Source organism: Euleptes europaea, chromosome 5 (genome assembly GCF_029931775.1).
Source record: "Euleptes europaea isolate rEulEur1 chromosome 5, rEulEur1.hap1, whole genome shotgun sequence".
NCBI lineage: Eukaryota > Metazoa > Chordata > Lepidosauria > Squamata > Sphaerodactylidae > Euleptes > Euleptes europaea.
Window position 1 is genome coordinate 84,266,487 of NC_079316.1, and position 12,569 is coordinate 84,279,055.

A 12,569-nucleotide genomic window follows, 5' to 3' on the forward strand; every position below is an offset into this window, starting at 1 on the left:
TTTAACTCTGCTTAGGATGGCACTGAGTTAAGTTTGGATACAATGGACCCTTGTTTTCAAACAAATACATTGTCAAAGTTCTTCTGACAAGAATATTCTATAGGAGACTATAAATACATTGTATGTTTTACTTTTTGAAAAGTTTAAATATTCTCTTTCTTTCTCTGAAATATGTTAGTGACACATAATGGCTTGGATTCCACCAAGAATTTCTACATGCGCAAATACTCCTCCTCCAAGCCATTCTAAGGGGTCCCTCAGGGGCAGCATTTCAGGGGGCATTTTTTGCATCCACAGAATCGGCAATAATACCCCTTCCCCAAAACTACCCATGGTAATTCTAGGGATGATCCAAGCCAATGAAAAAACAGATACGCATGACAAAGCAAGTAGCCACTGCTTCTTTCTTTGGGTTGGATCCTAAGCAGCTGTTGTGGTCTCAGTCACGTTGTGGGGCTAGGCTAGCCACTGGTTTGACCCCCTTTACTGTCGCCATCACGTCAGGTAAAATTTAGCCCATCTCACATGTGTTGCCCGAAGTCTACTTCACAGGGGTGTCGCTCAGTAGCATACCAAGTATCCAGGCAGATGGGTAAGGACTTGTGCAGACTCTCTCAAGTTAAACGAGGCACAAACTCAGGGTATTGCAAAGAACAGAATCTATGTGCACTATGGAAAATAAACAAAAAGACAGTTGCTAAGGAAGGCGCTTAGAATCCGTGTTACATCCTGGGGTCTCAGCCAATCTGGGTGCTAAACCTTGTGGCTTTAGCCCGCCAAACCTGGACCCTCCAACCAAGAGGTGTTAACACATCAAAGGACCAGTGTGTTGTTCCGCCCATTTGGACAAGGATGCTCTGTCTCCCGCAAAGAGCACCTCCTCCCCTTCTTCCTAGCCACAGAGACACCTGGACCACTTTCCATCACCATAACTGTCAAGGCACCTCTTACCTCCCTACCCCTCATCTCACTACAGCAGCTATTTCACACATGTCCCTTGATTCCCCCCAAGCAGAATTTGCAGGGGCTATCTGGGCTGCAGTAAGAATAGGGAGACCAGAAAGTCCCATTCTACAGACTTCACTCTGTAGACAGTAGTTAGCATCAAACTACTTCCTTCCCCCCTTTTCTTTTTGCCATCAAGTCACATTTGTCTTATGTAGACCCCTACTGGGGTTTTCAAGGCAAGAGACATTCAGAGGTGGTTTGTCACTGCATGCCTCCACATCACACACCTGTTATTCCTTAAAGCTCTCCCACCCAAATACTTGCAAGGGTTGATGCTGAGCATGTGTGACTGGCCCACGGTCGCCCAGCAAGTTTCTATGGCAGAGTGGAGATGCGAACTTGGGTTTCCAAGATCGTAGCCCGACACCTTAACCACTACACCACACTGGCTCTCTAGACATAATAAAGACCAGGGTATTTGCTGACAGGGTCCTTACTACTCTGTTCATACCTTGAGATGATCCCTCTGATACCATCCAACACGAACTGCTTTGAATCACAGTAAGTCTGACTAGCTGTGGTTAATGCTGGCAAGTGATACGCTTTACATACACATCCAAAAGTTAAGTACTTTATCCATGGCATTTATAATTCAAGTTTAAGCCAAAGTCACAGGGCTTGTTGCGACGGGACTTAAATGCTCTGTTGTTCTCTGTACCTAAGTTTTTCCCCCCTCCCACAGAAAAGAATGGCATTTTTTTACAGAGAAAAACACAAGTAATGTTTACAGGCCTCAAACCATGCTGGCAACTGAACTACAGGCTTCCCAGATCTCTTCTCTTGTAGCAGATCTGTTGTCTGGAAGTGCACACAAAGTAATGGAGATCTGCAACTATTCCAGGCATATCAAAATACTTTGGTTCCTAGGGGTGTGCAGGATTCCCCTCCCTCCAGTTCTGCTTCAGAGCTTGCTCCTCAACCATGGCACTGGCTCCAAATAGTTTCAAACCTTTTTTCCCCCTGGCCTGCTTCCCCTAACAGCGTTAATCTAATAAAGATTACTATCATATTTATTTTGGCGATAATCCTGCATAGAGCTGGGTTGCTTAAACCTCATCAAATTCAACTGCTTGTGAGAAGGACCTCTTCAATTTTTGGAGCTCTGCCAGCATGGTGTAGAGGTTAAGAGTGGTGGAGAACCGGGTTTGATTCCCCACTCTTCCACATTAGTGGTGGAGGCTAATCTGGTGAACCAGGTTTGATTCCCCATTCCTCCACACAAAGCCTGCTGGGTGACCTTGGTCTAGTCACACTTCTCTCAAAACTCTCTCAGCCCCACCTACCTCACAAGGTGTCTGTTGTGGGGAGAGGAAGGTAAGGCAATTGGTAAGCCAGTTTTAGGCTCCTTAGAGAAAATCAGGGTATAAAAACCAGCTCTTCTTATTATTATTGCATCCTAAAAACATGTGCTCCCAGTCATAAAGAGCCCTCAAACAGCCTAGGCAACACAAACTTCCAAGTGCCAATTTGTCAAAACAATGAAGCAGAACCTTAAGAAGGAAGCAATTACGATTAAAGAATTTCCTTGGCTGTGGCCAACACACTCTGAAAAAAGGGGGGGTGGTCTAGATAGGGAGATGGAGGAGGGAGGGTCCTGCAACCTTTTGCTCCCCTGTCAGTTTGTTGCTCTTAGCTGCTTCCTGAGCAATACACTGCAGTGGTGACAAAGAGTCGATGCTACAAGCCAATGAACTCTCTCCGACGTAGCCCAAAAACGCAGCAGGATTGCCTGGGTACAGGGCAGAACGTCAGCACAGCCTCGTGACAGATACCTCTGTCTTTTCATGAATGAATCCAACAGCTCCAATCCAAAGCACCAGAGCCACATCCCAGATATCTGGCAAAGCTCCTACTGCACACAGAGAACCAGTTTGTAATTATTTGTAAGTCTTTCGCAACACTGACTTTTCTGCTTTGTTCTGTGTGAGTCTGCCTCTCTGCGTGTAGTGATGATTAAGGTTTTCTTGCTTGAGCCCTGTAGGTATCTCTTACTGATATCTTTTCTTCTCCTGCTGCACTTCTGACTTGTTGTACTTTGGTTCTTCCTGCTCTGTACACAACTATATAATCTGGATGACAGTCATTAGCCTGGCAAGAAACTCATTGAACTCTTTTGGTGCTAAATGAGGGCACTTCTGTAGATACACAGTTGAACTGTATTTATTGTATTGTATTTCTAACCCACCCACCCTGCCGCCAACGGGGACTCAAAGTAGCTTACAGAATCATTCCCCCCTTCCCCATTTTATCCTCCATCATTGGAGAACTAGACTTTTAAGATACTGAAAGGCATCTAACTATTAGCAATTACTTTAAACAATGTTCTGAGGCATCTGAATAACTGAATAGATGACCTGGACAGAATATCCAAATTTGCAAACACGATCGTTGTGGACTGCTTTCACAATGCGCACAGCACACCAAACCACCATCTTAAGAGCAACCCTTGAAACGGAGCAAAAACACAAGTGCAGGCAGACAAAAAAGAGGATGCACAGGATTTACTCTCTGCCTGCCCTGCAGGTGATATCGGAACGCCCATCCGCACTGGCAGCTGCATTGGTGGGCAACACAATTGTGGAATAAAGATGAGCGGGTCAGCAAGCCGGTCTGTTACAGCACTGATGGCTGGTTAAGCAGCTGACTATTTGTTTATTACATTTCAGTGCTTTTATTCTCCAGCCATCAGTGGGCAGGAGAACAGAAGTTAATACACAGGATTGGGTTGCTGCTGGTTAAAAGTTAACAGGTGAAACTTAACAGGTTGAGAATGAGATAAAATTAGACTTTTGTTTTCTTTTGAGAGGGGAAGCAGAAGGGGGAATTAATGGGGGGATCTGACTTAGATGGCCCAGCCTAGCCCCATCTCATCCCATCTTTGAAGCTAAGCAGAGTTGGCCCTGGTCAGTATTTGGATGGGAGTCCACCAAGAAAGTCCAAGGTCACTATGCAGAGGCAGTTCTGAAAACCCCATGGGGTTGCCATAAGTCACCTGTGACTTGAAAGCACTTTCCACCGCCAGAGGAGGATGCTTTTTTCATTAGGGGAAAGCTCTTTGGAAAGGGGCTTAGGAGGGAATGAATATGGGGCGATCTAGGAGGCAAACGAGAATATTGGGGGGGAGGATTAATGACAAAGGAAATTATTCAGATTTGGTGTTTGATTAGACTCCACCTCTTCTTTGCCCAGTCTACGGATTTGGGGAAGTTATATCTTCATCAGCACCAGCAGACTGGACAGCTTACGAGAAAGAGAAGACGAAAGAGTACCTCTTTGGTTTGTCCCTAACAACTGTTAGCATTATGAAATCATGTGAGGTGGCAGTGAAGGCCACTATGAAGGAATACTTTGCAACCTCCATTGCATCCGCGAGCTCTCGCCCAGCTCAATTATTTAGGGTAATTCAGTCACAGCCCTCTCAGGGGACTCCCAAAATAGTAGTGAATTGGACATTAGCTGTGAGGCATTTGCGAGCTTTTTTGCAAAGTCTCGTCCCTCCGCAGCAATCTCCCGCCTACTTGTGATCCAATAAGTGAACTAGAGGACCCTTGGCCATCTTTGGGTCCAGTATTAGACCATTTCAGGCGCCTCTCCCAGTCCAATGTGGACAGGATCCTGTTAGCTGCGAAGCCCACCACTTGTCTCCTTGACCCATGCCCCTCCTGGTTGGTTAAGGCCAGTGTAGGGAGGATACAAGCTTCCTTGGAGGACATTATAAACCTGCCCCTGGCTTCAGGGGTCTTCCCTGGAATGCTGAAGGAGGCAGTAGTGAAGCCGCTTTTTAAAAAAAAATCTCTGGATCCACTTGATCCAGCCAACTATCACTCCGTTTTGAATCTATCATTCATAAGTAAGGTAGCTGAGAGAGTGGGGGTGGAGAAGCTGCAGGAATTCCTGGGGGAAATGTCAGTACTGGATCCATTTCAATCCGGCCTGGCCATGGGATGGAGACCATGCTGGTCGCCTTTACGGACAATCTCCAGAGACAACTGGATTGGGGTGGGTCGGCGCTGCTTGTGTTACTCGATCTCACAGCAGAGTTCGACATGGTCGACCATGAGCTGTTGACCAACTGCCTCACTGGCATTGGGGTATGTGGGACAACCCTCCAATGGCTGTCTTCATTTCCCCAGGGACAGAGGTTGGCGATTGAGTAGAGGCTCTTCGCACGCCACCTATTGGTGTGTGGTGTCCCACAAGTGGCAATCCTCTCCCCAATGCTTTTCAACATCTATATGTGCCGTCTTACCCAGTCGGTCCCGAGTTTCAGGCTTGGGTGTCACCAGTACGCTGATGATACCCAGCCATATCTGCTGATGGACAGCCAGCCAGACACCACCCTGGAAAATCTGGCCAGATGTCTGGAAGCGGTGGAGAAATGGTTAAGACAAGAATCACCTGAAATTGAACCCACTGAAGACGGAGGTCCTGTGGCTGGGCCGGGGAGTCAGCAATGGGAGATTCCAACTTCCCACTCTTGACGGTGTGCAACTGAAACCAGCCACCTCTGTCAAGGGTTTGGGGGTGACTTTGGATGCCTCCTTGTTTATGGAGGCCCAAGTCATGCAGACTGCCAGGGCAGAGTTCCTCCATCTGCGCCAGGCCCGGCAGCTGGCCCCCTACCTGTCTCGAACCGACCTAGCCACAGTGTGCCACGCGACAGTCACCTCTAGGCTAGACTACTGTAATTCACTCTACGTAGGGCTGCCCTTGAGATTGCTTTGGAAACTGCAACTGGTCCAGAATGCAGCTGTGCGGATCCTAACAGGAACATCTTGGGACAGCAGATATACAACCTGCGCTCCTCCAGCTGCACTGGCCCCAGATTGAATTCCGGATCAAGTTCAAGGTGCTGGTTTTAACCTTTAAAGCCCTTGACTGCTTGGTGCCCCCTCCGTTTGAAGCACACACCCTAAGGGCTTTTGGCAGCCTCCCCTATTTCCGAGGCATGATTCAGTCAGTCAAGCAAGCTCGTATCATTATCCTATGTATCTGTGTGTGTGATGCCGAGTATGCGAGTCCACATGCTACGACAGCCATACCATTGTTTCCAGCAGCAGATATAGAACACGCAGCTTTTAGATGTGTGTACACGTACACATGTGTGGGAAAATCTGGCCCAACCAGGTTTCCTTGACTTGCGTAATGATGCTGTTCCCGGCAGCAGTCATAATCTACTGAGAGTCAGTGCCGGTGCCAGTCTTTTTTGCGCCCTAGGCAAGGCTAACCACTTGTGCCCCCGATTGCTAACCAATTTTCAAAAACAGAGGACTTGTAGAAAAAATAAATGCATGATGCATTCCGACAAAACTTTTTTGTAAGACGTTATAATTAATTATATTCCATAGAACTACTTTAGTACTTAAAATAATATATATATCTATATATTTAGATGATAGATAGATAGATAGATAGATAGATAGATAGATAGATAGATAGATAGATAGATAGATAGATAGATAGCCAGTTGCATTTTTTCAAGAAACTAATCTGTTTAAAACTGTGCCCCTCCGGCCAGTTTTGCGCCCCTCTGATGTCTGCACCCTAGGCGACCACCTAGTTCGCCTAATGGTAGCACAGGCCCTGCTGAGAGCGCCTGTATCCCCTCCCCCCCCCCCCGTCCAACGCGCATAGGATCCCAGCCTGGCCCCGGCGATCCCACCGCCGCTCCAGCTCCCCCAAGCCACCCAGATCGTTTCCCTCTCCACCCCTGGCTGGAAGATTTCCCGCCCAACCCAACGCGCCCCCGCCGGCAAGCCAAGCCTCCCTGAGCCCACTAGGACCGACGCCCCGAGCAGGACCGCATCCTCCAGCCGCCCCTGCCCCAGCTGGGGACGGGGGTGCGCAGCGGCAGCCAATCAGGAGAGAGCCGGGGGGGGGATGAGAGAGAGAGAGAGAGAGAGAGAGAGAGAGCGCAAAAGGGGCAGCGACCCCCCCCCCCCGGCCCCTCACCATCCTCTGCTTCTTGTTGTCGGACATGCCGGCTGCTGGGCGCACGCCCCGGGTGGCGACGGCTCCCTGGGCTGCAGGCGGGCGTCGGAGGCCAGGCTGGGCGGCTCGCTGCAGCTGGGCTGAGCCGCGGAGAGGGGAGCTATAAAGGGGGGGGGGCCGAGGAGACACGTCGCACTTCCCCGGCCCGCCTTCCCCCCAAGCCCTCCCCCGGCTCCTCCCCGCGCCGACGGGGCGGGCTGGGAGCCGAGGGGCGCGCGGGGCGGCCGAGGGAGGGAGCATTGGGGCGGGGTCTCCTCCCCCGGGGGCGCGCGCCTGAGGGGTCGGGGTCAGGGGGAGGCCAGACGCGGGGCCAGTCAGAGGCCAGAAGCGTGGAGGTCAAGGCGGGTTGGCTGGACGGCGCGCCTTGGCCCCGGGCGGCGCTGGCTGGGGGGGGGGGGGGAACGCCATTATTTTCTTTTTAGGCTTTTCTTTTTTAGACTTTTCTTAAGTCTAAGGTGAGGTTCAGCCTCTCCCCGAGGCGAAGGCTTCGTTTCCCCTCTTGCAACCCGGGCCTTAACTTCCTGCAGAGAGAGCCGGGCTGAGGGATGGCTCCGGAGGACAAAGGAGGCGAAAGGGTGCCGGGGCTCCGAGGACTCCTCTGCGATTGCGCCACGGTGGGGCAATCGCCGGCCGGCCCGGCACCCTTTCGCCTCCTTTGTCCTCCGGAGCCATCCCTCAGCCCGGGAAGGGAGACGGCGAGGCCGGGGCGGGGGACCGCTGGTGACCGGGCGGGTTCAGGGGCGGAGTGGCTGTTGACCTCCCCGAGGTTGCCAATTGGGGTCGCTGCCCTGGAGGCTTTGCTGCTCTCTAGTAGCTGCATTTATTCATGGAAGGTTTGGCATTGGGTTTGTCACTCTCTAGATGCACCTTTTCCCCCATCTGAATACTCAAAACTCTGCATGGCGGCTTATGGTTGAGTTTGGAGAATATGGATGGGGGGAAAGTGCATCTAAAGAGTTTTGAGAATATGGATGGGGGGGGGAAGTGCATCTAAAGAGTGGCAAATCCAGTGCAAAACCTTCCATGAATAAGTGGCCTAGGTGCGCCTTTTCCCCATCCAAATTCTCAGGACTCAAACAGAAGCCGCCGCCCCCTGCAGAGTTCTGAGAACCTGGATCGGGAAAATGGGCATCTAGAGAGCGGCCAATCCAAAGCAAAACCTCCCACAAATAAATGGCCTCGCTCACACTGCCAGCGTTGGGGTCTGGTCGGTAGTAGGCTGACCAGACGTACCGTTTTGAACGGGACGGTCCCGTTCTTATCATCTTTCCTGGTCTTTTTGATTAAAATGTCAGTTTTTGTCCCGTTTTTGCACCTCGCTACGCTTCCAAAGTGTGGGGGTTACCGCACTTTGTATTCCCACCGATGTCTTAAGAGTTTGAAAACGTTATAAAAGATACTGTTCGCACTTTGTTTGGCCCCTTTAGCTGTGAAGGCGCCTTCCAACCATTTTTTAGCCGTGGCATCCAAAAACCCTTTTAAAGCGATGTTTTTTACAATGTTTCAAACTCTCGCTGGGAATACAAAGTGCGGTAACCCCCTTTGTGTCCTTCAGTTCTGCCATTTCTGCTGCTGCATGCAGGCATGGCTGGGTAAACTCTCATTGAACACATGAAGCTGCCTTATACTGAATCAGACCCTCGGTCCACCAAAGTCAGTATTGCCTACTCTGACTGGCAGCGGCTCTCCAGGGTCTCAGGCAGAGAGGTCTTTCACATCACCTGCTTGCCTGGTCCCTTTAACTGAAGATGCCAGGGACTGAACCTGGGCCCTTCTGGATGCCAAGCAGCCCAATCGGGTTACACTAATATTATATAAACCCTGTACCATTTTTGCCATCCCAATGTCCCATTTTTGTCTCAAGGCAATAGGGTCAGCCTAGGCCAGTAGGCACCAACTCCTCCACAAAGGCACCCCTTGATGGGGCAAGGGGGATGGAGCTGAGAGAAGCTCAGATCTCCCCAGGAAGAGGGGAAAGGAGCAACCAGGACAAGAGCTGGTTGTCACAAATGTGTTTGCTACATGAGTGCAAAGTAGGGGTGCCCACCTCCAGGTGGATTTTGGAGACTTCAGTCCTCTTTGACCACTTTGAGTCGCATATTACACTTTCTGTTAACATTGATTTATTGGTTTCCTTATTTAGCATTACTTGTATATTGCCACTGAGAATTGATCAGTAGCCAGTTTGCTGTTCCACTGAGATTTGATCAGTAATAAATCTGTTTTAGCATCTGATGCTATTATTATTTTTGACTGTTATTTCCCTTTTGTGACTAAACTCGATTTCATGTATATATCTGTTGATTTTTCTTTTTGAAATTGTTATTGAATTGCTGGAGTCTTAGCGTTTATTAGTCAACATTGCACAGGATTGCATTTTTGACGTGGATTGTATTTTTGAACATTGTTAATTTTCCATTAAATTCTCCTTAACCTTTACTCATTGTACATTGGTCAATTTCGTAATAGAGTTTTTTAGCACTGCATAAACAGGAGCCCACCTGCTGCCTATTCCTTTAGTAACCTCCAGGTGGTGGCTGGAGATCTCCTGCTGTTGCAACTGATCTCCAGCCAATAGAGATCAGTTCACCTGGAGAAAATGGCTGCTTTGGTAATTGGACTCTATGGCATTGAAGTCCCTCTCCGAGCCCCACCTTCCTCAGGCTCTGCCCCCAAAACCTCCAGGTATTTCTCAATCCAGAACTGGCAGCTCTAGTTCAAAGGCCTATCTAGAGCAGCACCTTGTTACAGTGGCGACTGGTAAACACTCCCTAGTGGGAACAGAAGGTGGAAACTAGGGTTGCCACCTGGTCATAATTTTAAAAGTAATTTTCCTATTTTTCCCGGGTGAGTTTCCTTTAAGAAACAAAATGGATAACAAATTTTGCATGAATGACAGGTTTGCCATTATGGTAGCAACATCGATAGCCCAGGCTAGCATGAAATCATCAGATCTCAGAAGCTAAGCAGGGTCAACCCTGGCTAGTACTTGGATCGGAGACCACCAGGGAAATCCAGGGTTGCTGCACAGAGGTAGGCAACAGAAAACCACCTCTGAACATCTCTTGCCTTGAAAACCCCTTTAGAAGTTGCCATAAGTGAGTTGCGACTTGATGGCACCTAATTATTATTGTTATTGTCAGTATGATCAATTATAGTTTGTCCTGTATTATGGTTACATCACTATTGTCCTCCTGTCACATGTTGCTAGAAAAGAAAATATTAACTGAAGTGATTACTAGATATCTATAATTAAAGGGCCATCTATTCACAGCTGACTTATGGCAACCCAGTAGGGTTTTCAAGGCAAGAGACCTGCAGAGATGGTTTGCCATTGCTTTCCTCTAAATAGAGACCCTGGTATTCCTTGGTGGTCTCCCATCCAAGTGCTAGCCAGGACCAACCCCGCTTAGCTTCTGAGATCTGATGAGATCAGGCTAGCCTGGGCCATCCAGGTCAGGGCATCCATAATTATACTGTGGACATAATAAGCATCTTGCTGCCAAACTAACTAATTATGGCAAGTGGCTAGACCATAATTTGCTAAGCAGGACAGATATCATGGCAGAACTGCTGTTTTTAGGGAGGTGATGAGATGGTTCCAAGATGGCTGACAAAAAGTAATGTCACCAGGTCTGGCAAGCACCCAAATATTTTTAAATAAATTGTTGGTCTCATAACAAATCAACAGCTTTTTGCCAAAATCAGCCTGCTTACCTCTTTAAAAAGTAAAGCAAAGTTTCTCATACCGATTACCTTCTATAACCAGAGGCACGTCCGAACAGGAAGAATGGACTGACTAGCTACTGATTTTTGTTTTTGAGTGATTACCATGACTTTATTTCTGTCTTACATTTTGTAATTGTAGGCTGACCTTGTTCTTCCAGCTCAAAAATGAAAGGGAAGAACAATATTCAGAGAATAATTCACATTTATATACTCTTTAAGTGTTCCATATGGTTCTGGCCATTCCATCTAAAAATGGATATCATAGAGCTGGAAAAATGTCTAGAAAGGAACAACCACAAAGATTAGAGGGTTAAACCTTCCCACAAAAAAATAATAAAAACTAGAGTTTGGAGATCTGTAGTTTCAAGAAAAATGAGTAGAGGAGGGAACATGGTAGAAGTTTATAAAAATTATGCATGGTAATGGAAATAGAGGATAGAACTTTGTCCCAGAATACTAGAACATTCACTTACCTGGTGAAGCTGATGAGCAGAGTGTTAAAGTCAGACAAAAGATGTATTTCACACATCGCATAATGGATAAAATGGAACCCACTCTTCCAGATTGGTGATATCCAATAGTTTAGACTGCCAGTTAAAGGATAGCAGAGTGAGAAGACAGTTGGTTTCATAAGCTGCAATCTGCGAACCTGTGACAGTATATAGGGCGGAAGAATCTAAAAACAGCTTAGACCGTTGACTCTAAAGAATGTCTGAGGATGTGTTTTTAGGTGATCAGTTTCCTTTGTTGCAAAGAAATGCGCTATTTATTTTTTTTGTATAATTAGTAATGAAATTTTGAGCCTCCTTGCTATTATATGTGTAAATAATACCACAGGGGAGGAAACTATTGTATGTCATCCAGTTCATTGCACTAAAATAAACTTTATGTACAGATCACTGCAATATTATAGACTTTATGCGATACAGAAAGAACATGACATACTTTTAAAGTAACTAGTGGTATAGATAAGAACACATGAAACCCAGCCATAAAAACTGTGAATAGCTAAACAACGGAAAAGTACTTCTTTAGAAAAATGCCTCTCACACAGAGAGTTTGAACCAATAAAGCTTAGTGTTTCTGTGCTTATCTGGGGCATGGCCTGAAGGAAATGTTCAGAGCAGAAGTCCCTATTGTGGTGTTGTAATACTGGGCTGGAAGACCCAGTAGAAAATTTTGAGTGCCACAAAGGAAATGTAGAAAATTGTAACAGCTAATGCCATTCTGAACAGGTAAAGTTGTGTAGAAGAAGAGGAGGAGTTGGTTTTTATATGCCAATTTTCTCTACCACTTAAGGAAGAATCAAACCAGCTTACAATCACCTTCCCTTCCCCTCCCCACAACAGACACCCTGTGAGGTAGGTGGGGCTGAGAGAATGTGAATAGCCCAAGGTCACCCAGCTGGCTTCATGTGGAGGAGTGGGGAAACAAATCCAGTTCACCAGATTAGCCTCCGTCGCTCATGAGGAGGAATGGGGAATCAAACCCAGTTCTCCAGATCAGAGTCCACCACTACACCACGCTGGTGTACTTTTTCACAAGAGCACTGCAGCATTCTCCCTCATTTCCTCAGAATAGTGGTACTCAGTGGCTCGGGAACCACGTGGTTCTTCAACAGGGCACTTGTGGCTCTTCTGAGCACTATTCTTCAATGTAGGTAAGCTGTGTTTCAGACCCTTGCCTAGTGGGGCTTACGGTTGGCAGGTGGTTCCTACCTTGAAACAGCCATGGTTGGAGGAGTGGGTAAAGTTTAGAGCCTCCCTGGGGGTGCTGCGGGCATGCCAGGGATGGAAGTGAATGTGGCCTTTTTATAGTAACCGCAAAACTGGCTCTCCCCA

General features: G+C 47.7%; 1 protein-coding gene across 1 annotated transcript in view; it reads right to left on the reverse strand.

The window, feature by feature from the left end:
- PAPSS2 (3'-phosphoadenosine 5'-phosphosulfate synthase 2) overlaps positions 1 to 11,257 on the reverse strand; it is a 61,609-nt gene extending 50,352 nt beyond the window's left edge. The window contains exons 1-2 of the mRNA XM_056850497.1: positions 11,202 to 11,257; positions 6,961 to 7,099 (exon numbers count right to left, since the gene is read on the reverse strand). Of these exons, the coding sequence (XP_056706475.1) occupies positions 6,961 to 7,099; positions 11,202 to 11,257 (195 nt within the window). The remainder of the gene's footprint in view (positions 1 to 6,960; positions 7,100 to 11,201) is intronic.
- Between the last annotated feature and the right edge of the window lie 1,312 nt (positions 11,258 to 12,569).